This window comes from Eremomyces bilateralis, assembly GCF_010015585.1.
Source record: "Eremomyces bilateralis CBS 781.70 unplaced genomic scaffold P152scaffold_38, whole genome shotgun sequence".
Classification (NCBI taxonomy): domain Eukaryota; kingdom Fungi; phylum Ascomycota; class Dothideomycetes; order Eremomycetales; family Eremomycetaceae; genus Eremomyces; species Eremomyces bilateralis.
Genome location: NW_022985104.1, coordinates 86,280 through 112,839, shown reverse-complemented (window position 1 = coordinate 112,839; position 26,560 = coordinate 86,280). Strand labels below are relative to the sequence as shown.

Here is a 26,560-nt window from a genome sequence, read left to right as displayed (position 1 = left end):
TATTATGTCCCAGGATAGTTTCTGATACAGTCTGATAGAGACGACAACAGAATAAATGCCCAAATTACGATTATATCCTTCGTTTGTTCTGCCGGACTTGTGCTTTTGAAAACCATTTGACCTTGATACTCGATTCAAGCCCAGCGTCATGATGACCCGTTGAGGCATCGCGGCTGTTTCGGGTATGATGTCTCAACAGTACATCACTCGCTGACTCGCTTCAAGTGGCAGAAATGGTTCTTCTCCACATGAAACTAGATGCCGCACAATCATATATTAGCTTTATCACCGTGCCTAATTCCGATGAGCTAATATGGCCCGCTCCCTAACTAGGGACTGTATGCCCTGCTTAATTTCAACGACTTGATTAAGTTAGATCACTGAGAAGATAAAAGAATATCACAAGAATAAGCTATTAGGCTATGATTACGCCGACTATAAATCATATCTGTTTGCAAGGGCGTCTACTATCCCTCGAACATCACACAATCCTGTAAAAAGATCCACACAATATGCCCGAACCGTCCCGCGGAGACTCCCCATCCAACATCCGGAACTCCGGGAAATGCGCGACAGCAACGCAACAGTAGCACCATCACCGCACATGAACGCCATTGTGCCCATACCCTCGCCATCCGGCAAACCCGTTGTGCACATGTCCCTGCACGCCCATCGACTCGGGCAAATCCACCGGAACCAGCGTCGCGCTCTGCACATAATTGCTATACCCCTTCCCGTCGCTCTCACCGACACTACGAGCGGCGCCAGCGTTCCGCCCGCTCTTATTCGCCCTCTTCCGCGGTTTCGCCGTCTTCCCCTGCTTTAAATTCTGCGGATCGACGGCCGAGAACTCGTCGGACGCCAACGATGGGTGTCGACTTGAGTCTTTCTCGGCGAGGCGCAGCTCTTGTAAGATCTGGCGCAGCTCGGTGTCGGACTCGCAGACCTGGGCGCGGAGGTAGGCGAGGCGGACGGCGGTGGATTTCTGCGAGGCCAGCTCACGCATGACGGGGGCGGTCGGTTCGTAGGGGAAGCGGTCGGGGTTGGGAGGTTGCATTGTGGCGCGGGTTTCGGCGCTGCGTACCTCTGCTGAGGGAGGCTGCAGCATGGCTACTTCGCCCAAATCAAGGAGCTGGTCAATATCCAGCGACTCTCCCGCGGGTATGGGATTCGGCTGGCTAGGGGTGACGCAGTCCATATCGACTTCTTTCCTCAGCACGTGATCGACGTCCACAGCACTGAAGAAGGCCACTCCAGCCGGGAGGTCCATGATCCCCACGCGCTCGGCAAACAAAGCACGTGTCCAGATGTTGGCGACCTGCAGCGCCATCGCGGTGCGATACTTGTCTTTTTCTGCGACCAGGTATCGAATCTCGTCGTGCACCGTGAGCGACAGCCGCGCGTCGATGAGGAATTTGCGGATCAGATAGTCCATGGCGACGATCAGCAGGTGCAGATAGTCCACGCCGGAGCTCTGGATCGCCCAGTTGACGCGGGAGGTCAGGTAGGCGCCTTTGGAGATGAACCGCTTGTGGAGCGCCTCGGTGATCCCGGCGCCGAGGACGGGGGTGCGTGGTCGCGTCAACTCGGCGAAGTCTTCCAGCGTGTTGAAAACTAGCGACTCGGAGCCGCCGCGCCAAAAGGACCGGTCATGCAATGCGCGACGCATCGTGCGCTTGCCTTTCGTTTGCGTGTACAGGGCTTGCGACGTTCCGATTGCCTCGGACTCGGCGATCGACGGGCTGAATTGACGGAGAAGGGTGGATGCGAACTTCACGCCGGCACCATAGATGCGGCCGTAATTGAAGACCTTCGCATCGTTCCGACTGATTCCAAGAATCGATGCCGTGCGCGAGTGGAGGTCCGTCCCTGCTTTCTTCTCGCCTTCGAGGGTCATGAAGCCCAACGCGCCGCCGCCATGCAAGCCGAATTGCGCATCTCCAAGCAGCGAGGCGATCCATAGCTCTTCACTGTCAACGTCGGCGCCGACGAAGGCATATCCTGGTGGAGCGACGACGCAGGACTTGAGTTCGGACCCGACGCGGTTCTTCTTCGCGTTGGAAGCCGTGAGCCAGGTGTTCTCAACGGATCGTCGGGTGATGGTCCCCATCGGAATCAATTGTGGAAGGATGATACCAATGTCGTTCGGGTCGACCTTCTTTCGTCGAGTCGTGGTGGATTTGCTCCGCTTTCGCTTGGATTTGGGGTTCTCGTCGAGTGACGATAGATAGACCACCATCTGGGACATGATGCGGTCTCTTGCACTGATCCAGTAACTGCAGCTCGCATTCATCTCCAGCGCGGCTTTAGCGTATGAATATTCGCTACTCAGCCTCCCACTCTCGAAGTATGGGAGATATCCTTTTGCTAGAGGATTCGCGCACCGCGCACTTGGACCATCTTTATGGGGCAACTTGAAGTATCTATGCTCCACGTCGTCTTGTAGAGAGATATTCTCATCTTCTACCATGTTGCATTCGGTTGCCCCGTTTTCCGCGTGGTGCGCCGCTTTCTCATATGGCACCTTGTAGACGAAGCCGAATTTATCGCTCCACACGAGCGGAAATCCATCCCAGGATAACCGGAGTAGGAGAGCAGCGACACGCGTCCGGACCGTCAGGACTGGCTCTGTAGCGGCTGACGTCGGTAGTAAATCTTTATACCACTTGGGCATACCGGGAGCCTTTTGTCTCGCCATTGGTCGCGGCGTTTCACCCGCCTTTTTCGGTTTGCAATACTTGATCTCTTGGCCGGACCAGTCAAGCTGTGAAAGCCAAGGATCCGACTCATAAGCTGTGGGCCTTTTTCTCATGTTCACCGCCCGTTGCGCCAGCTTTCGCAACCTGTCGGTGACAGCTCCAGAGAGCTCCCTGTACTTTTCATCGGCTTTGGCGATGTATGTCTCCCAACTCTTGTTAACTGGTAAAATCTCCGTGGAGAGGTGGCGCAGAGCTGCAAAGCTGACCGGATGCGGGCACGTTTCAAGGAAGCTGGGAAAGACTTTCCTGTACACCATATGAGTGACTTCGACATCTGCAGCGCAGTAATCCATGAGTTCGTCAAGTCGTTCGAGGACGCCATCCCTGTCCAGTTCGCCGAAATACTCTCGCCTGGACTTGTCCACAGCGATCCCACAATGGAACTGAGCAACCTCTCGGAGTGAGTTCATTGAGCTTCTTCCTACCCAAAGCTCTTCCTCCTCTTGACTCATGCCAGACTCAATCATTACGGATAGATCCGACGCATCATCTGATTCCGCCATCTTATCCCGGAGTTCTCGATCCTTGCGATGCTTCATCCAGGTCGGTCGTTGCCTGGAGCACATCCCATTGACAGCAACATGCAGGCTCATGGTGTCTATGAAGAAATTACTGGACTGCTGTAAACTGTATTCTTCCAAGGTCCTGGCACGGTCGTAACCGATGTTGTGTCCAACGATGATTCGAGGCACACTGGTATCCCCCAGCGGGATGAGATGCTGATCAGATTCGCTCTCCTTTAACAGCCAGGGTGACATCCAGCCAAACCACGCGGAGCGCGAGGCTGCCACGGCCAAACACGCAAACTTCGACTCCTTCCACATCACCTCGGTATCAAAAACAATCGCATCGCCTTCCGGAGCATCGACTGGCTCCCAACTGCCGTCCGGAAGGTACTTCGTCCATCCGGATCGCCGGGCCCATTTCCGCGGCTTCGGGGGCGCATTTGCGCGTGCGAATTTCTGCGAAATGCTCAGGTAGGGTTCCGCGGCATCCATCCCCAACTTGTAGAAGTGCTCGTCCACGGAGGCGCCATGCAGGGGAGGGAGATCGCAGGAAATGGGGCGGGCGTCGGCATCTTTGACGTTTTTCCCCAGTAGATCGTGGGCGCGTAGATGCGCTTTGGAGATTTCGACTAGTTCTTCGGACGGTGGGGACGACGGGGTGGGAAACAGCTGGGAGTGGAGGTGGGAGGAGAGTTGTTCGACGCCTATCGGATTATATCGAGGGGTGGTGGGGACTGGGGGACACAATCAGTTGGTCGGCCACTCCGCGAGGATCGAAGAGTTGCGTACCGGAAAGCGACTTGGGTGTTTGGGTATCATTTTGTGTGGATGGAAGGTCGGAGTAAGGTCGAACAGAATGCGAACCGGATAGAGGGGAATAGGGAGGTCGGCGCAATCGATAGAGAGGCCGGGTTCTGAAGGTGGGCAACACTCTTTCACACGAGCGACAAGCACGCATGGTGTAGAAGATGTGTGGGTGAATCCTAGGCTACGGCATCTTGGGAATTCAAAAGGGGGTTGAAGCAGGCCCAACAGCTTGCGACATTCACATCATCTTATCTGAGCTGAGTCGCAATCACGTCGAGGCCAAAGACGCGATGGACGTGGAGAAATCTCCGCAGATGGTTGCCTTAGGGCCTTGAAGCCTAACTGAACATTAATATGTCATGTGACTGGACAAAGATGGTCAGGCATAAAGGCATCAACAAGGCATCAACATCACATCACCTTCATATCATTTGGATTCGACTTTAGCAACGATACAAGTGTACGTGTGATTTATGAAGGAATTTTTATGTGAAACAGGTGGTATGAGCAGTGTGGCCTGTTTCCAGGTGGAATTGAGGCATTGTGCTATCTTAGTCTGCAGTCATGTCTTACCACGTTATTGTGTGATTACAGCGCCACAGCACACTCCCTCTGTGACTGAGGTGATGCCCGACTTCCGGTTCCTCCATCACCAACCGACCGATATCCCCTCCTCTTGAATACACTTCTATTTCACCTTTACCTCTTGAACTTTCTCTGTTTGGACTGCGATTCCCTTGGACCATGCATTTGCAACTCTAGTTATGACCTCCAGCTTGATCCCTGTCCTTGCCGCCCAAACCTCACCACCATCCCCTTCAACACATGAGCGAACAACATGTCGAAACAAGATGCCGATGGAGACAATGTCCACTCCCCACCACTGCTAAACTCCACTCTCCTCCCCCTCTCGGACGATTCAGCAACGGCTTATCCATCGATAAATTCAAATCATAGTGAACATTCACTCCCTCCCCACCACCTTCTCGATCGACATCCTGATTCGCCCTTTGCCCCACGCTCCATCACCAGCGTCTTCGACTTCTTCACCAGACTTCGCACTTCTACTGCAAACGACCTGGAGCAACCGGAACAAAGTCCTCCGCGGGACCATCGCTCCGCCGACCAAAGCGATTTCTTTCGTCGCCCATCCACCATTTCACATCCTTTGAATTCGTTGACCCCGGCTCTTCCACCCCCCGACCTCCTTCTCGCTTCTTCCACCACGCCCACCCCGACCGATTTGCCATTCGGTTATCAAACCGACTTCAACACCACCGCACCTCCCGAACACACTTCTCCTCCTGCCCACAACACTGCAACGGACGATATGGCCCCATCCGCCGATATTGTCGACCTCACCGCCGACTCCCCTCCTGTCCCGCACAACCGCTTCTCCAGCTCCCAACGACCATCGGGAAGCCGCTGCCACGACCAAAAGCGGCCTCGATCCCCCAACTATCACGATGGCCGGGACGCCAGCGCGGGCGAAGGGAGCTCCCGACAGAGCAAAAGAGCACGGAGAGATTATCGCCTCACGCGGGACTGGAGCACCGAATTCGACGATTTCGTCTCGTCGGGGATGAATGGCCCGAGGCACGACGTCGCGACGGGAAACAGCCAACACGGCCTTTCAGTAGACCCCGATTGGACGTCCCCTAGGCGAAATGGGATGTTCGATTCCTCCCCGCCAACCCCCGATCCGTGGTCCCAACCATCAACCACCGCCGGGGCAGAGCGAACCGATGCCCATCGAGCGACTCCCTCCCGCCGAGCGACGCCCCGTCCTGCCACCGCGTCCCTCCGCCCCCCGCACAACTCCTCCAACTCCACGCGCCGCACGGGCCCCGTGTCCATCTCCAACCTCATCCACGTCGACGACGACGCCCCCCCGACGCCGGACAAGAACCCCCTCGCCGCCGCCCTCGCCAAGCAGCGCGCCGAAGCCGTCGCCTCGCAATCCGAAGCCACCGAGAAACCCTTGCGTCTCTCCCGCCTGAGCTGCGTCATCTGCATGGAGCTACCGAAAAATCTCACCGCGACATCCTGCGGTAAGTCCCACCCCCCATTCATCTTCCATTCTGAAATCTTATGACTCACATCCATTATCTAGGCCACGTCTTCTGCAACCAGTGTCTCCACCAAGCCCTCGTTTCCATCGAAAACCGCAACCGCGATCGCGACCGCGCTACCAACTCCACCAAGATCCTCGGCAGCTGCCCCGTCTGCCGCACGCCGATCGATCGGAAGGCTGTGGCGGGCGTCGGGTCGAAGGTGTCGGTGATCCCGCTACTGATGATGCGGAAGAAGGCGTGGAAGCCACGGAGGGTGGAGTGACGGGGGTCGCGACGGTCCAATGGAGGACGGTAATCTTCAACGCTCGCATGAATGACATTAAGAGGGTGGTCTCAGGATATTGAGATCCTACCATATTTGACCCACGTCCTCACGAATAACTTTCTTTTTCGCATATTTATATCCGGTTTATGGACGGGGGAAACGGCTCGGCATAGTGGCGATGGCGTTTCTCGGATGATGGGCAACGATTCGTTCCCAAAGACCACATGTACCTCCTGGCGCGGATTGCCACGGATATGGGGCACGCTCGTGCGGGTGGACTAGGACGGTCGGGGGAAGGGGTTCAGTATATTATCTATACCGATGATTCAAGCAGGTTATGGGACGCGGTGTGGTTTCATATGCGATTGAAAACAAGATTATGTGCAGTGCATGTTCGCCCTGACCTAAGCAAGAAGTCTGCTCCATCATATGCCGCCATATTGGTAGTTCTGGGTATTTTCCGATCCTTCCTATCCAACCTGCTTCGGAAACGATATTGGAGATGATATTGGAGATGCGGGAACGCCCTCTTCCATGCATAAGTCGCTTCATCCATCCTAAGAAAGGCCGTGCCGCCGGTTGATCCCCTGCCATATTTATAGGCTGCTCGCTTTCATCACTATTATCCTTCCCTGCACTTGAAATCTTATGCCCTGATAACGATTTCCGGAGAACTTCCGTGCCCATGGCGATAGTAGGGTAATATCCCGTAATTACAATATTTCCACGGATTTCCGCAGATTTGAGGCCGTGAATATCGACATACGCGATCAAAACGCTCCCGCCATCCGCATCGCCTCCATCTGCATCCCAAACAGATCGCGGCGATGAACATTAGCAGGATCCGGCTGCGCCGAGAACTGCAGATTCCCAATATCGCACCAGTTATTAATATCCTACCCCAACGTTAGCCACAATCAGCTACATCACGACCGTCAGGGCCGACGATAAGAAAGAAAGTACGTACCAAACACGAGAGATACTTGCACCAGTCGCAGGTGACGCGGTCGACATAGAAATTCCGCAGCAGCACGATGAACCCGACCAGCACGCCGACCAGCGCGCCAACGCGGATCAGCCACCACGCCCACCATAGTGGTTTCCGCCCCTTGAAGAACCCCAGCGGCGCCCGCGCGAACGCCATCGCCCCGCCCGCCTTCGCCGTGTCCAACGGTCCATACGGCGGATCATCCTGGCCGATGCGCTGACGCAGGGCCTCGGGCGAATGGATGATGGAGATGCCGAGGACCAAGCCCATGAGGAAGCCGCCGATATGCGAGAAGTTATCGAGGCCGGGGAGCAGGCCGAGGACGAAGGCGATGGCGATGTCGAGGAGGATGAAGAGGAGCTCGCGGACTGGGTGCTTCCGGGAGCGCCAGTGGTAGAGGAGGTCGAGGAGGGTGAGGGCGAGGAGGCCGAAGAGGGAGCCGGAGGCGCCGCAGGAGGCGATGCCAAGGGCAGCGTAGTTGCCGCCAAAGACGAAGCCGAAGATGCCGGAGGAGAAGTAAACGAGGAGGAAGCGGAGAGTGCCGATTTTCGCTTCGACTTCGCGGCCGAGGGTGAGTTGGAGGAGAAGATTGAAGCCGATGTGGATAAGGCCGGCGTGCAGGAAGATGGGGATGATGAAACGGTACCATTGGTTAGGTTCGGGGGAGGCATCCATGGTGCCGCCGGGGACGGGGTCGGGGACGTTGGAGAAGCCGCAGAGTTGGGAGAGGGTGCATTCGGTGTCGAGGGTGGTGGCTTCCGGGCAGGGGAAGAAGACGGGTCCGGCGGAGTTGGTGATGTTCTCGACGTTCCGCATGCACGGGACGAATCGTGCGCCCATGTTGATTAGAACGTAGGGAGATGGACCGATCATGGGGTTAAATGATGGTTTGATCGCGATCGGGGAACTCGTAAGGGAAGCTATTTCGAGTCAGCAAGTTGATTTAGGGTCAGGGTCATGATAACCCACCATTTCGTACGAGTTCAATGATGAACACGATGACTTGCACCGCCGTTAAGAACCAGCATGCCCACGCTATGCGACCTTTATACCACGGTTTCTTTCCCCCGGGATAGTCATCCTGCCCATACGGGTCCCGGTGCTTTCGTCGGCGGCCGCCCCCTAAAAACTGACCTTCGGCATCCCCGTTCCCTGCCGTCGGCGAGCTGTTCTCATGACCATATGCCCCGTATGCATTCGACGTTGGTTTTAGCGGGATCGCATTTTGGTCGGTGAACGGATCATCGTTGCGCTGGGTATGTCCTGGTCGTTCCGTTGCTGGTAGGTAGGCTGTGTCTTCGGGATAGTTGTTGCCTTGATACTGATTCATGCCGTGTTCCGGTTTCGATGTGGATTGGGCATTGAAGGAGCTCGCTGGGTATGCATTATCGGTGAAGGGGGAGGAGGGGGAGACGACCGGTCCAGGTGAGGTGTCGTATGGCGTGCTTTGGTAAGGGCTTGGGGGTGGTATCGGTGGCAGCGGGGCATCTTCTCGTCGGTCATTCGGTTTTGATGGGTTGAAGGAGCTGTAATAGTCGTTCGCTGCCATGGTGGAGGGAAGAGAAACGGCGTGGATAGGAGATGGGGGGAGAGGAAGGTCGGAAAGCGAAGGGTTTTTGTTCCTATGCCGATCGTTCGTTTATTGTAGGTACTTCTGTTGATTCCTCGTGTTATAAGGGGCCGTCTCTTGGGTCACAACACAGCAAACGAGTGTATGGTCCGTTGGACGTGATATCAACAAACGAGTTGCATTGGCAGGAGCGTGGAGACTGGAGAGGAGAAGGGTCCCGGTTATGAACGAGGGTCCGTCGGAGATGGTGAATCCGGGAAGATCTCAGTTAAGTTCCTTGGGGTTGGGGTAGGATAGTACATGAGGAAGAGAGGATGCTTCGGCGAGAAGGACGGTCAAGAAGAAAACCGAACCATACATGAATAGAACAGAAATGTACGCAATCCTCAGTGGAGTGTGGAGACTGGAGTGTTAAGTCATAAGTGCTTGGTGCTGTGGAAGTCGAACGGGGATCGGGTCTGTGCTGCGGACTGCGGTTCAGCTATCCAGCAAGTCAACAGCCTTAGCATTCGACTTAAAGGAGGATATCAAACACGCTAATATCAGGAAATTACCGACTGAGGCTTAGCTTCCCTGTCGATCAGGCCGCCACTTTTGCATCCATCTTGCTGTTCAGCAAGGCGATCGAATGCTTCGGAAGTTGACGATATCTGTATTAGATAGAGTGTTGGACGAGGAATGTCAACGCCACACTGTAGAAGAAGGAGGCTCCATCCACGAAATTTGTCCAGCGCAATCATTAGCCCTGATTCTCGTTCAGAGGCGTTACAACCCACATGTATTGATCCGTTTCTATAAATGCTCGCCCAGCCGTTGAGGTGGCTGCGGCTGTGGAGTCAGGAGAGCAGCTGCACAGCATCACGATGCATACGTCAGCAATAAAATTCGAGGTCAATAAAACCGCCTATCCCAGCCAAATCGGGTGAAGGATTGTACAAGTGTAACCACTGCTGCCGAGGGCAGGTCAGGTGTTGGGTGGCACTGTGGTGGTGGTGCTACTGGTGCCCGAATATCGGATGCTGTCATTGATAGGAAACACAGCCGAGACACAGTAAACATCTCCCTTGCCACATCAAAAATAACCAACTTCCTGAGATAATGTTGCCATCGGAGAGTCGCCTCATATTCTTGATGTCGCACTTATTGCTGGCAGTGGCACTGGATGGCTGGATGACTAAGCGAGGAACTGATTGCCGATTGGGACACCTACTGTTCTGCCGAATGCGAATATCGAATACATAACCCCTATCCATTCAGGAAATAATCTATGTTCAACCGGAGACTTGAGGAGCGATGACTCCTGTGCAAATGGCTGTTGCTCGGATTGGAACTACACATACCAAAGGGTTGGCATGATGCGAACTCCTTGATGTTGCGTATGGAATTTGAAGGGGCAAATGTCAACCTGTACGGAATACGGAATACGGAATACGGAACACTTCCGTAAACCATTAGTAAAAGCCGGCATCGTATCTCCACAAGCCACAAGATATTAGAAAGTTAAGACTACAGAGAAATAGTGAGTAGGTCCAGGCCGTGTTCGGATCACCAGTTCCGATCACCAGTTCGGGTCGGCAACTCCCCGTGGCTTCCCCCGTCTGTCCCACATCATCCCCTCCGAGGCTTAAACATTTTCAACCCCAGATCCCATATTCCCTTCTAATCCACACCTACATCCACGACTTCCTAATCCCAATTGCTGCGTACTCATCTACATATCCTCTTATGTAGTGGCCTCCATCCCCATCATGCCTTCAACCACATCGACGCCCTCGTCTGCTCTTCCCGCACACGCCTCACCCGCCTTCCACCCGGTCTCCTCCCCCCAACCACACGATCAGTCATCCCGCTCGACTCCCAATGACTTCTCCCTAACCCACAACCACCATCCTCCCTCCCCCCCCTCCTCCTCCGCCCCCTCACACCCCCTTCCCCCCCACGACCGTCTCCACGACCCTCCCCACGACCCACCTCCCTCCCTCATCTCCCCCGCCTTCACCCCTCCTACCACCCCGGGCACCACCACCCCCCTCTCCCGGCCCCCCACCTCCATCCCTATCGACCACACCCTCCCCACCCCGCCACCTCGCCTCGTCGACGCCCTCCCCCGCGTCGAATGCGTCGTCCGCGCCCGCATCCCCACCACCACCGGCACCGAAATGTATCTCTACCTCTACCACAACGACGCCGACGCCAAAGAGCACCTCGCCATCGTCTTCGGCTCGCATATCCGATCCCGCAGCCTCGACCTGCCGCGGCCCGGGGAAACTGAGATGGACCGCATGATCCGTGGCGCGTATGTCGGCCGTCTGCACCCGGGTCGGACGAGTAGTCGCGTCGATCAGATCAAGCAGGAGGAACGCGCCGGGGAGGAGCTCCCGTCGCAACCGCACAGCGACGCGCCCCTCGTGAGGATCCACTCCGAGTGCTACACCGGCGAGACGGTCTGGTCCGCGCGCTGCGACTGCGGCGAGCAACTCGACGAAGCCGCCCGGCTAATGTCCCTCCCCTCTTCCAACGGCGGCGCGATCGTCTACCTCCGCCAAGAAGGCCGAGGGATCGGCCTCTCGGAAAAACTCAAAGCATACAACCTGCAAGACCTCGGCAACGACACGTACGAAGCGAACCTGCTTCTGCGCCATCCCGCGGACGCGCGCTCGTATGGGTTGGCGACGGCGATGTTGGTGGATTTGGGGCTCGGCGGGGAGACGGGGATCCGGCTGTTGACGAACAATCCGGATAAGGTGCGGGCGGTGGAAGGCCCAAGGCAGGAGATCGTGGTGAAGGAGCGGGTGGCGATGGTGCCGTTGAGTTGGCGGACCGGGGGGGTGAGCGGGGTGAAGGGGCCGGAGGTGGAGAGGTATTTGAGCACGAAGGTGAGTTTTTTAGCCACTTTGGCATCGGAACGAATCGTACTGACTCGGGGCGTAGATTGAAAAGTTCAAGCATATGTTGTCGGCTGGGTGAGCGATTCGCCCAGAGGCGGGCGAGTTCCGTTTCAGCATTTCAGGCGTGTTCTGGCCAGGGGTTTGGTTGACATATTGGAAATTCACCATATACATGACGTTAGGGAAGAGAGGTTACGCGCACGGAGGTCAAGATCAAGATGACTCGTTCACTCGAGTATAGAGCGTTTAGACACGGAGTTTCAAAGCCGAGCACAAGCTGCAGGAGCGATGCCGTTGACTTGTATAAAAACTCTACCACTATATGCCATTACAAAAACCAAAGGCCATGCCACTCAATGATATCCAGTTCGAGACCACGGCATCAAAGCGCGACGTGCTCTTTCTCAAGCCCCTTAGTCGACTCGAAAAACACCAGGAAAGTCGTTTCTCCGTCATCCAGCTACTAGCGACTATCGCCGGCGTCGATCTAGATATTTCGATTTCGGGCCATTACGATACCGCTGATATCAATGCTGGAATCGTACGGTCTGAGATAGGCAATGTAGGGCATAACCGACTTGGAATCCGGCCGATTCCCATGCGTATGAAATATAGGTGAACCATAGAAGCTGGCTGAGAGGACTCTTCTATGGCTGAGAGGATTGGAGGATCATGTCTTGTCAAACTCCCGGTGTCTCGTGTAGCATAATGTATTCATTTCCGTTGCCGGCACCTCTTGAAAGTAATTGGAGTAACATCTTCAAAGCCTCTCCAGTATGTGACAACCGTTGACTCCGTCGAGGTAATCGAGAACATTAAGTTAGACGGTTTTGGGAGGATAAAGAGGTCTTGTAAGCTAATCGAGCTCGATGAAGATAACATCGGCCGGCCATGTCTGGGTTGCCACGAACCTCTCGCGAAGCAAAGCGCCACCGCTCACGTGCATGGCAATTTGCCTTCAAAGTCCCTCTTCCTCGGCGTAGTCGAGTGAATACGGGTTGATAGGATCCTCGGAAGCATCATGACCACGAAATAGCGATCATAATCCCCGCACCCACAAACATCGCCAAAAATTGCGTCACCGTCTTCTTCAGCTCCTGCCCCCGATCCGGCCCCGTCTCCAGCAACTCCGGAATCACCGCAACCGTGCCGACGTAGAGAAACGTCCCCGCCGTGAACGGCAGCAGCATATCGCCCCACCGGAGACTGGTCCCCAGAATCCCGGGGGACAACGCGCCCGCATCCGCCGTGACGCCGCTGCTGGAGCCGCCGAGTTCTTGGACGGCGATGCCGATTAGGGTGCCTAGGAGGGCGCCGAAGGCGGTGATGAATTGGGCGCCCATGGCGGCACGTTTGGAAAAGCCGGACTGGATCAGGAGGGCGAAGTCGCCGACTTCGTGGGGGATTTCATGGAAGAATACGGCCATGGCAGTGGTCGCGCCGAGGGTTGGGGATGCGTAGAATGAGGAAGACATGGCAAGGCCATCCTAGCATAAGTGAGTTATGTGCCATGCTGGAATGCGGAAGACAAATACCGTTATGTTGTGGGTGAAGTCGGCAATCAGGTTTAAGTAACCACTAAGCTTGATGCTAGGCGAAGGATCTTTTCTAGTATCTGAACCCTTACCATCTTTGGAATTGCCCTTTGACACTTTCCCCCCCTTTCGGGACCGCGTTCCATCATGTTTTTCAACTCCCGTAGCAACAGCCGTCGACATATCTTTCTCAGCACCATGCCCATGCCCATGCCCATGCTCATGTCCCGCCCCACCCGTCGCGATCCGCAACCCCTTATCCATCGCCACAAACGTCAGGAACCCTACCATGATCGCCACCCCCAACAGCAAGTTCCGATTCGGCTCCACCATCACGAACCGTACGTGCTCCGGCGAGTCCTCTCCAAGGAAAATCTCCGGCAGGAGATGGAACAACGTATCGCCCAGAAGCCCGCCCACGGCGAACGCGACCATCACGCTTAGGGAGGAGGGGTCGATGGTCGGGGGGCAGAGCGCCAGGAGGAAGTTCGGGGGCCCAGAGATGTAGAGGGTTGCAAGGAGGGCGTTGGTGGCGGGGCTGCCGGGGAAGAGGACGGAGAAGATCTGCGAGGAGAGGCTGCCGGATTGATCGGCGCTCGCGAGCTTTTCTTGGTCCAGTTGCTGGACGAGGGGGCATTTCTGGGTGCTGTTAGTTCTTGGTGGATTGCAGTATATCAGATGGAACCAACGTGTAGCTTTTCTTCGATCTGGACACTGGAGAGCGCGGATAAGGGGTCGCGTGACGGACTATCAACCGCAGCCAGACTTGAATGGGCAAACCATAGCAGCATAAATGCGACCAGTGCACGGCTCCAAGGAATACGACCCATCTTGATGATCTGACACGAGTAGAAGGAAGGAAATATGAGAAATTCCAAAAGAATTGAAGACTTGCAGATGTTTTAGGAGACTGTTGACAAGCATCCCCTGGGTGTTATTCTTACTCTGTATTGTCCGATATCGTCTATCGAAGAGCGGAACGCTTGGGCTGTTTAGCGGCTCTACCAAATTGTTTGGCGTTCTCTTCGTTCAGGGTCCAAGACAAGGATTCGCATTCAAAATTTCTGCGGGGTGCCAGACGGGCAGTATCAGTCGCAAATTTCTCGAAATTCCGCCCTTTCGATTGATTTACCATCCATCCACTATCCGATTGTAACAGACCAAGACTCGATTCAGACAAATCATACATCATGGGACGGGAACTACAGAAGAAGAAAAACAAGTCGAGCTTGCCCCGGGCGACGCAGAAGCGCAAGTCCAAGAAGGCCGTCTTGACGAATCCGCTCATCGCGGCGAACTGGTTGGTATACCCGATCGGACACCTTATTCAGGATGCTGACAGGATTTAGGGATGCCAAACAAACGTTAAGCCAGAATTACCGTCGTCTAGGATTGGTGAACAAACTCAACCGAGTGACGGGTGGTGTCGACCGAACCCCAACCGCCGGACGGGACGCTGCAAACATCCCGATCCAAAACAATGGCATGGCCATCAACCCGAAAGCTCCTTCATCCGGGCCACTCCGCGAAGCCAAAGTCGAGCGCGATCCGGAAACGGGCCAAATCCTCCGTGTCATCGAACCCCGAGCGAACCCGCTGAACGACCCCTTGAACGACCTCGATTCCGACGACGACGAGCCGATGATGGCGTCCCAGCATGACCTCCGATCGTCCAAACCCACCGGCAACACCGCGGTAGTCGCGGCGTTGGAGGCGGCGGCGGCGGTGGAAGGGAAGAAGAAGAAGCGGTCACAGTCGGAGCGCGAGCAGGAGTGGCTGGAGGCGCTGATGCAGAAGCATGGGGAGGATTACCGCAAGATGTGGAGGGACATGAAGTTGAATCCGATGCAGCAGAGCGAGGGTGATATTCGGAAACGAGTGGAGAAGTTGAAGCGGTCACAGCAGGGCATATGAGGAGGTTCTGCGCCATTCCAAGGCGATGTGCTGGTACATCCCGAGCCAGCTACCAAGGAGTCATGAGGATATATCATTTCGATACGGATGCAACCTGGCCCCTGGATTCCTTACGATAAGGCCATTACGAGACCACACAGGATGGGGACCGAATTCAGCGATGGCTCCCGTCAATACCAGGGGGAATGACTATCTACGGCTGAGACCGTCTGTCACGCCGAATCTGTCACAACTGCCTTCAGAAGGCTTGCCAACCGTTCATCAGGATACAATTGAGGGGAAAGATCCCTAAGAAAGGCTGCCATGGATGGGATGGTCGAATCGATGTGACGGAGCTTGGATTGTATGCACTTGCTGCTAACAGCAGCCTGTACATGTCTACCTTATGATAGGATCTATGCAACTTACCGTATGCATCGTTCCGAATTTGCAATAAGGACATATGCCTCTACAATTGCTTCGCAAGGCTGGATCCAAGTGTTACACAAGACAATGCGAACTTGGAATAATTAAGACCCCGCTTCTGACGATAACACTCACCACGATTCCTCTGCTTCTAACTCCACTCTCTCAAGTCAAGCTCAAGTGACACGGTCGACCGTAGCTTATTCATTCTCACCAAACCCAGGCGCGAAAATGGTATCACCACTCATGCGGATTTGCTATATAGCAAGCGCCTTGGTAAGTGTCCAGTATTCTACGGTTCTCCACGGGGCCTAGCAATTCGTGGATGGCATACTCGGTATGGTTAAGGCTCACCGTGTCCAGTTTCTCATCCTTCTAACTGCTCTTGGGGCCTATGCAGCCTACCTGGCCCAGAGATATTCAATGCCTTTCCCGACTCCGCTTGGGGCCTTCACCATTGTCTTGCCTGCTATATTAGGTTTCGCGTTCGAGTGACTGATGCGTTGGATTCGAAACACGAAGCGAAACTCCGGTGTCCGGCCCATCCAACTGGCAATCCTGACAGCCATGACCATTTACATCACGTCTATCGGCACGCTTTCCGGGACGTACCTCTCCACCGGCGACTCAATCACCTGCTCGTTAGAGACCCAATGGCGCCATCTATTCCAAAACAAAGACGAACAACGAGTGCGCGCGATCCAAGACGCCTTCCGCTGCTGCGGATTCCGTACCCCGCGCGACATGCCGTGGCCGTTCCCTAGCGCGAGCCACGGGATCGATCCGACAACGTGTAGCCATCAATTTCGGCGGTCGGCGAGCTGCCTGGGGCCATGGATGGCGGAGGAGCGGAAGGCGGCGGGGATTCTCGTCACGGTTGCCTGGGGGGTGTTTGTATGGGGCGTCGTGGTGGTGACGGTGGCGATGAGGCGTCAGAATGATGCTTCGCGGTTTGAGGAGCTTGATTATGAGGAGCAGCCTAGAAGGGGACGAGAAATAGAAGGGGGAAGGGCGCTGGAATATTGAGACGAAGCGGAATCGGGCCAGGCAAGGAGTGACACGCAAGCACAGCTTAGGAACAGTGGGGGAACTGAGAGCAATGAGCGTATGGCGCTGCTGGATAATTCGACCAGAACCGAGTGGACGGAATGATTCGCAAAGTCTAAGCAACTGGTTGACTGGATGTGTTATGCCGATGTGGTTGAACAGGTTCGGTGTTGGTTCACCCTGCAGTCCTTCAAACAGAGAAATGATTCTTGAAGAACGTTTTGATATACTTATGCCGTTGGTGAGGTTACGAGTAACTCTTTGCGAATGGAGGAGAATGGGATATTACTGGCGATTCGAGGTTAATTAGATGATGATGCTCTTTGATGATTCAGACAGAGCAGTGCCGGATAGATGCCCGATAGTCCCGAAGTTTTGCCGCTTGACCCCCCCGGTGACATCGCCACGTTCCATCACCAGTTCACCACCACCACACAAGCACCTTTCCTGATCATTATGATCACTATCACGATCCACCTTACCTTGCTTGGAAACTGCCTTTTATTCAATTTCAACCGGACTCAATAATTATGGACTCAGTGAGCTTGATGATGGAGACTCTCGTTTGATCTATACTTTTGGCAGGAGAATACAAGGACTCCCACGTTCCTTGGTTCGTCTCCGAATGAGTGCTGTCAAGGATCCGATCCTCCACGACGTATGCCATTGCCTCCATTTAATGAAATAGAGTTGTGGATAATTCCATCGCGACGGTTATTGATGCGTTCTTGCGGCCGTCCACATGGGACCCCCCGCTTTCGACATTTCTCTCCTACCGAATCAGCGTTTTTGTTTCGATAATTGAGTTTCCCGTTTCATATCATTCCGGGTCAACCTGGATGGTTCTCTGCAGCGTTTCCTAGTTCACCAAATTCCAAACAGACGCCCGATGACCGATATGCCTCGTCGGTTGAAGGAACACCTTGATTTGAGTGACGGAGGTTTCAATGATGGTAGGTCAGTCCGGACTGTAATCTCCGCGCCCAACCTATATCAGCCATGATTTCCTAGTGGTTTTGTAGCGGAGGGACTGATTTTGTACCTTTCCTGTCCTCTCATTTCCTTCTCTCTACCAATATCGATTATCCGAGTCTATAATATGAAGTCATTCTTCCTCGGATTGCTCTCCGTGGGCAGCGTCGCTGCTCATGGCTACGTATCCACAGCGGACATCGACGGCAAGGAATATCAAGTCTGTATTTCTATTCATCTCTAGTGTTTTGTCGTCTCTAACTCGTTCAACAGCTTTATCAGGTAGGATGGCAGATCCAGCTACATCGGCCCAGATCCACCCATCTGACTCTGAATATTAGCCATATCAAGATCCGTACATGAACCCTGCAGTGAGTGACCTCAGAATCTTCTTGAAATTTTCATCTGACGGTTCGATTCTCTACAGCCGCAACGGATATCACGACCAGTTCAAGGGAATGGCCCAGTTCAAGATATAACCCTCAGCGATATTCAGTGCGGAGGTTGGGCAGAGGGCGGAAAAGACACCGCTGGCTCAAAGCCTGCTCCATTGCATGCAGACGCTACTGCCGGGTCCTCTGTGACGCTCCATTGGGTAAAGTTATAACGACTGAGGAGCAATTTCGTATTAGCTAACAAATTCTAGACAAAATGGCCCGAGAGTCACGTTGGACCGGTTAGGGACACTGCCTCGACATTTTCATGAGAGGAATCCTCACTAACAGTTTCAAGGTGATTACGTACTTGGCTCGCTGCCCAGACAGTGGCTGCAACGACTGGATGCCTGGGAATGAGTAAGATTAAATGTTGAGCGAGCGCTAGTTCCAAGCTGACAGTCTTAATTAGTGCGGTTTGGTTCAAGGTCGCTGAAGCAGGACGGGAGGGAACTTCAAACAATTGGGCCGATGTGCGTACTCCTTTCCACACTTGGTTATATACCAGTCCATTTCCGCATTCAACATGATCACTAACTAGGAGCCTCTCTCCTCAGGCGCCTCTTAGAGCGGACAACAGCCCCGGCGCGACGTTCAAGATCCCGCAGTGCATCAAACCCGGCTATTACATCATTCGCCACGAACTCATCGCGCTGCACGCAGCGTGGGAATATCCCGGCGCGCAATTTTACCCGAACTGCATCCAAATCAAGGTCAAAGGTTCCGGGAACACTACTCCAAGTGACTTGGTCAGCTTCCCTGGCGCATATAAACCCACCGATCCGGGAATTACTTACGATGCATACAAAGGTACGTTTCCTCCCGGTTCACGCGAAAGGCTTCAACCATCAGTATCTAACAGCACTAGCTACGCCATACACGATACCCGGCCCCAAGCTCTTTACATGCTAAGTCACCAGGGGATACATCGCACTGGGATCAGATAGGCAGCGTTGTTTCGTCAAAGATCGCTCCTTGGCCCTTGGGTAGTAGGAGATCAAGGCGGCACCCGTTATTCTTTGATGCACATCCAATATCTTGTATAGGAAGCCCGCTGGAATGTCAGTGCTCCATTTGTCCTCACTCTTTACGTCGACCGTTGAGACTACAATTGCACTAGACCCCTATTTGCGAAACCCATAATATGGATCCGACGGGGGCACGACTTCCTAGAATCTTCTCCATGGTCTTGTAAATGATCGGATCAACTGTTGGATACCAGAAGACGTAGTTAAACTTACACCCTAACGAGGGGAGAGACTATGAAAACACACTTGTTGTAGCTGCGTATTCTACCTCCCCCTCCCAGCCCCGACCCCCAAGGACCAGACGCCATCACGCCAGTTCACCCCCTCGCCACGTGATATATAAATCTTGCGTTTTGATTGGTCCGCACCCAAATGTCAGTCTTTTCGCCCCTTTTCATCCAAGCAAGCACGGCAAGATATATTTTCAAATTTCATGTCCTGCTATTTGGGAATGAGAGGTATTAAATATCCCTCCACTGCCAATAAGGAATATTGAGTTACACGAATTGATGTACTTTTCAGTTTTCACTCGGCTTTTTCTCATTGACGCGTGGAAATAGTTAAGTACTGCAGGTGTTCGCCCTTCCCTCCCCCGTAGTTCGCACCATTGCATCAGCCCCAGCCAAGTTTCAACGGTTAGGACCTTAAATCGCAACTCAAACATCATAGCTCCATCGTTACGAATCTCCCATTTATGTCCCTCACTTTACAGTCTCATTGTTCAGCTTCATCTATGCCTTATTATTCAGACACCGAGCTCGGTTTGTACCCCACTCCTATCCTTAAGACTAAGGCGGACTGGCCTCTCTGGATTCAGTCTATCGTTCGCCGAGCGTGCCGAACTGGAGTGTGGGAATATATCAAACCCAACGGTCCCAACTTCCCACCGCAGTCTCCAGAGCTTACCGACGAGGAATTTGACAAACTGCCTCCAGACGAGAAACTTTACCTTGAGAGAGAAGGCCCTACTAGAGACCTTGCCTGGGAAGGAATATGGTGGCTGATGGATGACATGTTGTTTTCACTCCCCGAGGGGTGTGGTTGTAGAGTATATTTGGACTGTATGGACTCTCCACGATATTGGCTAGAGACCATCAGGGAATATTTCGGAGTATCAGAGAGTGAGCTGTCGACGCTGAGACCCCGAACATGATCGAGCTCTACTCAACCACCTCTGGTCTCCTTCCCTCCAACTCCATACGCAATGCCTGGGCGTAAGACGACCTTGCCGCGATGTCGGTACGACCTCAAATTTCGATATTAAGACTGTTACTACTTCAGTATGGGCCGGATGCCACAGGGCTGGAAACTCAGGGAAAACATCATCCGGAAGCTTACGAAGATCATGCTGGAAAACATGGAAACGAGAAGAATGATTCTACAGATCTTGCCAAAGGAGGGAATCGAACTACTTCATTGGTTCTCAACCGTCTCGTCAATATCATGTGGATCGGTGGGATTCGAGAACTCGTCCTCGGGGGGTCGTAGCCAGGAGTTCTACCTGGGAACCTAGTCTGTGATCATGTTTGCAACAACTTCAACCAGGTTCTCGGACTATGCCCCTGCCTCCGGAGTTTTCAAAATGGGGGACAGCCACACTACTTTCGTAGGACAAAGAGATATCGTTGTCCCTATCACGAACAAGGAAATCTCAATATAACTGTTACCAACCTTTACCACATTCCCGATTTCCATTTCGACATCATGTAGGCCAAGATTATCCGTGAGAAGGGCAATATCCCCAGCCAGGAGAGGAAGGGTCTGATTAGAAAGATCGACAGGTCTATGCTTTGTCGTATATTCCTCAAGGAGGGATTCTGGACATTCACAGATACCGCGGCCTGTGGCGATATTACAAACCTACGAACTCAACAACTCATGTCTCAAACATTATTCCCCGTCCCTGAGACTGCCACCTGACGCATCAGAACCTTTTCCTTTTATGAAGACTATACCCTGGCTTAGGCGCCATTTTTCTGTGGATTTATTTCTGGAAACTGCTTCTGGTGAGGCAGAAGCTGCTTTGCTCTGGGGCAAGGTTCTTCGCAACGGATGGCTCAGGGGTCAACTCCTGTTGTAAGTTCTTCTTTGCTATCCGTGTCATCTCAAGGTTCCTCCGTGCAGTCACCCTTTGCATGTTATGCTTCCTGACAGATTTTGGTCATTTGTATTCGGACTAATTGTCGTCGTCCTTGGCGAGAGTACAAGAATTCATGCGGGTGTGGGATGGTATCGTATCCTTCACGGAAAGAGCCAGGCTTTGAACAGGTACTTACCTTAGATTTGACGGAAATCAAGTCACGAATCATTAAAAGGCGAAGCGCTGTTCGTGTGTTCTGTGAATTCACTTCCACATCTTGTTGACAATCATTCATCTAGTTGAAGCCTACCACCCGTGTATCATACCTTTCCAAACCGACTCTTCATCCTCCCATACCACAAACCAACTTCGCTTTTACCCGACATTAGCCATGTCAAAGTCCACAGACGAGGAGTTTGATAAGCTCCGAGAGCAGAACAAAGTGATCTTCGGAAAGCGTACAACTTCATTAGTGCCGAGAGGGTTGGTGAGTTCATCAGAGTACGAAGCGAATCTCAGCAACCCGAAACTTAACACGTTGTTTGTGATTGCGAAATCTATTCTGGCATTATCAGTCTATCCCTGCACCGTGTCTCTCGAGGAATATACTGAACGTTAGTAGGGATGCGAAGGATCGTTGGAATGCTGATGCGGAAAAGCACCGTTCGATAGCAGCCACAGCACTGTATGGGTCAACCATTAAACTCAACTCCTTGGGCGATTTGAAATGGTTCGACAAATTACGGGTAGGGAATACACCGTCTTGGAAGGGTCTTCTTCTAACTTCAGTCAGATAGCATTTGATATGGACTCTAATCAGCGAATGGAATGTGATACCGATACACGCTATATGGGCAATGGATTATCCACAGAGGGCGAGATGGACAATGATGAGACTAAAGAGCTTGCATCGGACCCCGATTATGGCCCGGATTCTCTAGAAGTCGAGAAAGTGGAAGAAGGACCTGATGAAATGGAGGTGGACGAGAAGCTTGAGAAGCCTACCATGGAGATCAACAATGGAATTTCAACGAAGCAATCAGTGCAGCTTCGCAATGCATCTGTCCAATATCCACTTTTGCTGCGTACGCCTACGGAAGTACCCCACCAACCCAGGGGACATTCTGACCGAGAGCCACACCTTCATACTCAGATTGAAGCAAACAATGAGCAGATCTATCAGTGACCTTTGAAAGCGCCTCGCACCACTGACAATAAAAGACCCGACAGACGACGAGGACGATATGCAAACCAAGGATGCCATGATCGGGAACCTGGAATCAGGGTGACGGTTTGGAAGTTGCTCTCGAAGACCATAAGGTGCAAATGATGCAAAGAGACTGACAGAACATCAATGGCGAGAGGTAGGCATGTACATTCAGGGTAACAGAGCGACGAAGAGGAACTCCACATTATTTTTAAGGGATATATTCGTCCTTTCTCTGTCGAAGGGAAGACTTGGTTGCATATCGATGCCCTCTTCAGGGGGTGTAAGGCCGTAAGGCACAATATCACATGCAGTGGCTGGGACATATCAGATCGTGATTCGAGGGGCATTTTCAACTTCCAAGTCTCTAGTCCCAACTTGTCGGAACTCCGCGGCTATTACTTAGTCACCGCACCTTGTAGATTACATAAGATTACATAAGCCTGGGTATATACCCGTCAAGGTAAACTATGTACTTCTGACCGAATACAAGCATCTCACTGCCTCTGAACAGGTATCCTATTGTTTCCGTGATTGATTGACACGCCAAAACGATCAACACAACTCCTAAAGTCCCAACCATTGCATACGCGTTGGAGACCGTTCGCATATGTGTGGTATCACTATCAATCTTTATTGTTATTAGTTGACGTATAAATATCTGTTTGCCGTGTAGATCCCGAGCGCAACATGGCTGATATCTCAACCGTCGAAACCACGTTGACCGTTCCCGATGGGGTAGAACTATATACGAAGAGGTGGAAGGTATATCTAGCGCATAGTCCGAATCAACCATCTGCTTACAATCCTGAGTAGCCGACAGGCACCGCATCCTCCCTACTCGTCTTCGTCCATGGATTCAGCGATCATTGTAACGCTTATGGGGATCTCTTCCCGACTTTTGCACGCAAAGGTATCGAGGTAGTATCGTTCGACCAGCGAGGCTGGGGTCGCACGTCTCCATCCCGACCGGACCACGGCCAAACAGGTCCGACGTCACTGGTCATATCCGACATAGCTAGCGTCATCGAGTCGGTCTTACCGTCGCCCGTACCAGTCTTTCTGATGGGCCATTCGATGGGCGGAGGCGAGGTGCTAACCTTCGTCGACCGTGGCCCACCCGCCATCCTCTCGCAGATCCGCGGGTTCCTCGTTGAGGCGCCCTTTATCGCCTTCCATCCCTCCACGCAACCGACGTGGATCAAAGTGGCGGTGGGGAGACTAGCCGGAAAGCTGCTTCCCCGGTTCCAGCTCACGAATACGATCGAACCGACGTTGCTGAGTCGCGATCCGCAGGTGCAGAAGGATTACGTGGAGGATGCGCTGTGCCATGACACGGGGTCGTTGGAAGGGCTGGCGGCGCTGATTGAACGAGCGGAGGACCTTGCTTCCGGCAAGGTATCGGTGCATGAAGGGCGCGGAGAGGGGGGGAAGACGCGGTTGTGGGTAAGCCATGGGACGGCGGATGGGGTGTGTGATTTCGACGGCACGAAGAAGTTTGTGGAGCGGACGAAGCTGGAGGATCTAACGTTCAAGATCTATGAGGGATGGTACCACAAATGTAAGTCGGTTCGCACTCTGCTCGGATACGCGTCTAATTCTAGTGGTCTAGTGCATGCCGAGCCAGGTAAGGACAGGGAGACCTTTGCAGAAGATGTGACGAATTGGATATTGGAGCGGAGGGACCCCGAAACGACTGCGAAACCCATGCTGTGATGAATCTAGTGACAAAATTGGGATCGGTTAGGTCCACGAATAGTCACGGCCACGAAAATGCATGAAATGAACGAATCAATGTCGGTGAATTATGAATATCGCCAGACCTTAGATTGGACGTCTCGGAAATCGTCGTGATATATCATGATTGTTGTAAGCATTACACGAAAAAAGAATGCAAGCTAGGGATCTTTGTTGATGGAGAATGGCCCAACCGTTTATCGCTCCCACTGTACTTCCCAACTTCCCATTCCTAATAAGCCCCTTGTTGCGGTGGCGGCATGTGTGATTGTGGACCCCATTGCTGCTGTTGCGGGACTTGTGGCGGCCCCATGCCTCCCTGCACCCCCTGCATAGGCATCGGCTGAGGCTGGTTGGATGGCGCCATTCCGTTGAACCAGGGATGTTTGAGGCCGTCTGCGGCCGTGATGCGAAGGTCCGGACGCATCTGAAGCATACTGGTCAAGAGAGACAGGCCGACCGGATCGATTTGCGGGATGATCATCCTCAAATCTTGGGTGGCATAGACTTGGAAATTGGCCTTGTATTCGGGCAAATTGGGCAGGTCGGGCCAACTCCGAGCCGAGGGAGTTCCCATTAGACGGAAGATCTTCTGGAGTTGGTCTTCGTTAGTTGTGCCGGGGAAGAGAGGGCGTCCCGTGTACATCTCGGCCATGATACAGCCTGCCGACCAGATGTCAATGCTCGTATTATATGTCCGTGAACCGAGAAGGACATCTGGTGCTCGATACCAAAGGGTGACGACCTCATTGCTGAACGTATTGACGGGGATGCCGAAGGCGCGAGCCAACCCAAAATCGGCTAGTTTGAGGTCTCCTTGATTGTTGATGAGGAGGTTCTGCGGCTTGAGGTCTCGGTGGAGGACACGGTTCTCATGGCAGAAGGCGATGCCTTTCAGCAACTGATACATGAACGATTTGATGGTCGTTGGATCAAGTGCGCCTCGGTCGCCGCGGGAGTCCATGTACTTCTTCAAATCTTTGTCCATGTACTCGAACACAAGCATGAGCTTGTTCTCGGTGTGGATAACGTCATGAAGAGAGACGATATTCTTGTGTTTCAGTTCCTTCATGAGAGAAATCTCACGAATAGCCGTGCTGGGTGTGCCTTCCTCAGAGTCGAGGTGAATCTCTTTCAGGGCAACATATTCTCCAGTTTGGCGATTCCTCCCTTTGAATACCTAATAGGAGAGCATATGTCAGCCACACGTCCTTGCGATCCATGAGCCACGGATTTGTCATGTGCTACTTACTGTCGCGTATGTCCCCTCTCCAAGCTTCTCGAGTTGCTGGAAACTACTCGGATGTCTCTTCCCTGGATCCATGTTGCCTGACTTCCGCACGGGAGACGGATATTGTCCGCCACCAAGACTCTGTACGCTGATAGAGCTTTCGGTACGATCGTTGACCGTAATAGTACCAATGTACGTCGGCCCGATATAAGGTAGACGAGGCCGCGACGTGTACTGCGGATCCCAGAGAAGATCACCGGCGGTCTTGATTGCCGATGCGACTGCCAACGGGGATGGCGGAGCGGTGGGAGCACGGCTACTAGTCCGGCTGGGAGTGGTAGTCGAGGGGCGCGACGAAAGCTTCGGACGTGTTGGTGCTTGGCCGTGTGCTGTATGTGAGTTAGACACAGACTCCTCTGCTTCCGAGCCTGGAGTACGAATACCGGAGGAGGACTGATGGGGGGTTAAGTCCGCCGTTTTGAAGTCACGGAGGGGAAGATGATGGCAGCGTGCTGGTATTTCGGTCAGAGGAAAGAGTAGCCCAGCAAGCGAGGGGAGTTGCAGGTCGGTTTCGATGAAAGAGGTTTGGCTAGGAATTTATTAAGGGTCGAGGGCGTTTAGAATGTAGCCGATTTGACCTTTAACATGGAGGATTGCGCATGGTTGTCAGATGTCCTGGACTGAGAAGTCAGTAAACGCTGGAGGAGGCGATTCGCGGAGGCTGTGTATGGCAAATCCAACCAATCAAGGGGCTACTTCTTGCCAAGTTGCGCTAGAGTCAACAAAGAGATATTATTGGGTCAGTTGCAAAATCGTTTTGATGCTTCAGGCTATAAGGCCTCATCAGCCACATGAACCTGCCAGCGCCACTCACGCTAACCTGAAATATCGAAGTGCGTGTGACATCATTCACTGGCCTGGATGCATCACGAATTCACGATTCGACCGATCTGCACTGCCCTCTAAAACACGACGGTGGAGATAGATCGGTTCTGTAGAATCATCATCATTGCCACAGCCTGAAGCTTTATTATGTCCGTTCTGCTCGATACAATATTCTAACTCGTATAACGCTCCTTTGTGTCGAATCCTCCCATTTTCCTTCAGACTCC

General features: G+C 53.3%; 13 protein-coding genes across 13 annotated transcripts; 9 read left to right on the top strand and 4 right to left on the bottom strand.

The window, feature by feature from the left end:
* Window positions 1-379: 379 nt before the first annotated feature.
* P152DRAFT_462709 (DNA polymerase gamma) lies at window positions 380-4,431 on the bottom strand. Its single transcript, XM_033680400.1, has 2 exons — window positions 4,055-4,431; window positions 380-3,999 (listed from the first exon to the last, which is right to left on the bottom strand). Exons 1-2 carry the CDS (start codon window positions 4,221-4,223, stop codon window positions 596-598), a joined length of 3,573 nt encoding a protein of 1,190 aa, XP_033529945.1. The 5' UTR covers window positions 4,224-4,431; the 3' UTR covers window positions 380-595.
* Window positions 4,432-4,513: 82 nt separating this feature from the next.
* On the top strand, window positions 4,514-6,496 carry P152DRAFT_517666 (uncharacterized protein). The gene is made up of 2 exons (XM_033683023.1): window positions 4,514-6,123; window positions 6,186-6,496. The coding sequence occupies exons 1-2, from the start codon at window positions 4,911-4,913 to the stop codon at window positions 6,407-6,409; spliced, it is 1,437 nt and encodes a 478-aa protein (XP_033529944.1). The 5' UTR covers window positions 4,514-4,910; the 3' UTR covers window positions 6,410-6,496.
* Window positions 6,497-6,523: 27 nt separating this feature from the next.
* P152DRAFT_226393 (uncharacterized protein) lies at window positions 6,524-7,050 on the top strand. Its single transcript, XM_033674524.1, has one exon. It carries the CDS (start codon window positions 6,637-6,639, stop codon window positions 6,916-6,918), a length of 282 nt encoding a protein of 93 aa, XP_033529943.1. The 5' UTR covers window positions 6,524-6,636; the 3' UTR covers window positions 6,919-7,050.
* Window positions 7,051-7,272: 222 nt separating this feature from the next.
* On the bottom strand, window positions 7,273-8,442 carry P152DRAFT_385194 (rhomboid-domain-containing protein; the record flags this gene model as incomplete). Its single annotated transcript, XM_033675816.1, has 3 exons — window positions 7,273-7,308; window positions 7,380-8,320; window positions 8,370-8,442. Coding segments are annotated over 3 exons (1,050 nt in total), but the record flags the coding sequence as incomplete, so codon positions are not given.
* Window positions 8,443-10,099: 1,657 nt separating this feature from the next.
* On the top strand, window positions 10,100-11,991 carry P152DRAFT_226642 (uncharacterized protein). The gene is made up of 2 exons (XM_033674527.1): window positions 10,100-10,489; window positions 10,702-11,991. Coding segments are annotated over exons 1-2 (1,206 nt in total). The 5' UTR covers window positions 10,100-10,488; the 3' UTR covers window positions 11,907-11,991.
* Window positions 11,992-12,877: 886 nt separating this feature from the next.
* On the bottom strand, window positions 12,878-14,223 carry P152DRAFT_469080 (catecholamines up; the record flags this gene model as incomplete). Its single annotated transcript, XM_033680868.1, has 3 exons — window positions 12,878-13,345; window positions 13,394-14,032; window positions 14,083-14,223. 3 exons carry the CDS (start codon window positions 14,221-14,223, stop codon window positions 12,878-12,880), a joined length of 1,248 nt encoding a protein of 415 aa, XP_033529940.1.
* Window positions 14,224-14,583: 360 nt separating this feature from the next.
* P152DRAFT_452994 (uncharacterized protein) lies at window positions 14,584-15,307 on the top strand (the record flags this gene model as incomplete). The annotated part of the gene is made up of 2 exons (XM_033678332.1): window positions 14,584-14,693; window positions 14,743-15,307. The coding sequence occupies 2 exons, from the start codon at window positions 14,584-14,586 to the stop codon at window positions 15,305-15,307; spliced, it is 675 nt and encodes a 224-aa protein (XP_033529939.1).
* A 673-nt stretch (window positions 15,308-15,980) lies between these two features.
* On the top strand, window positions 15,981-17,116 carry P152DRAFT_226404 (uncharacterized protein). The gene has a single exon (XM_033674525.1). The coding sequence runs from the start codon at window positions 16,211-16,213 to the stop codon at window positions 16,736-16,738; it is 528 nt and encodes a 175-aa protein (XP_033529938.1). The 5' UTR covers window positions 15,981-16,210; the 3' UTR covers window positions 16,739-17,116.
* A 742-nt stretch (window positions 17,117-17,858) lies between these two features.
* P152DRAFT_477448 (glycoside hydrolase family 61 protein-like protein) lies at window positions 17,859-19,077 on the top strand (the record flags this gene model as incomplete). Its single annotated transcript, XM_033681585.1, has 9 exons — window positions 17,859-17,951; window positions 18,005-18,013; window positions 18,073-18,102; window positions 18,159-18,326; window positions 18,378-18,407; window positions 18,464-18,525; window positions 18,578-18,638; window positions 18,723-18,975; window positions 19,034-19,077. The coding sequence occupies 9 exons, from the start codon at window positions 17,859-17,861 to the stop codon at window positions 19,075-19,077; spliced, it is 750 nt and encodes a 249-aa protein (XP_033529937.1).
* Window positions 19,078-19,642: 565 nt separating this feature from the next.
* On the top strand, window positions 19,643-20,790 carry P152DRAFT_462702 (uncharacterized protein). Its single transcript, XM_033680399.1, has one exon. The coding sequence runs from the start codon at window positions 19,888-19,890 to the stop codon at window positions 20,344-20,346; it is 459 nt and encodes a 152-aa protein (XP_033529936.1). The 5' UTR covers window positions 19,643-19,887; the 3' UTR covers window positions 20,347-20,790.
* A 1,363-nt stretch (window positions 20,791-22,153) lies between these two features.
* On the top strand, window positions 22,154-22,562 carry P152DRAFT_477447 (uncharacterized protein; the record flags this gene model as incomplete). The annotated part of the gene is made up of 2 exons (XM_033681584.1): window positions 22,154-22,358; window positions 22,495-22,562. 2 exons carry the CDS (start codon window positions 22,154-22,156, stop codon window positions 22,560-22,562), a joined length of 273 nt encoding a protein of 90 aa, XP_033529935.1.
* A 608-nt stretch (window positions 22,563-23,170) lies between these two features.
* Window positions 23,171-24,437, top strand: P152DRAFT_485576 (alpha/beta-hydrolase; the record flags this gene model as incomplete). Its single annotated transcript, XM_033682053.1, has 3 exons — window positions 23,171-23,245; window positions 23,297-24,041; window positions 24,093-24,437. The coding sequence occupies 3 exons, from the start codon at window positions 23,171-23,173 to the stop codon at window positions 24,194-24,196; spliced, it is 924 nt and encodes a 307-aa protein (XP_033529934.1). The 3' UTR covers window positions 24,197-24,437.
* Window positions 24,438-24,449: 12 nt separating this feature from the next.
* Window positions 24,450-26,354, bottom strand: P152DRAFT_452989 (Pkinase-domain-containing protein; the record flags this gene model as incomplete). Its single annotated transcript, XM_033678331.1, has 3 exons — window positions 24,450-25,397; window positions 25,470-26,037; window positions 26,323-26,354. 3 exons carry the CDS (start codon window positions 26,352-26,354, stop codon window positions 24,450-24,452), a joined length of 1,548 nt encoding a protein of 515 aa, XP_033529933.1.
* Window positions 26,355-26,560: the final 206 nt, after the last annotated feature.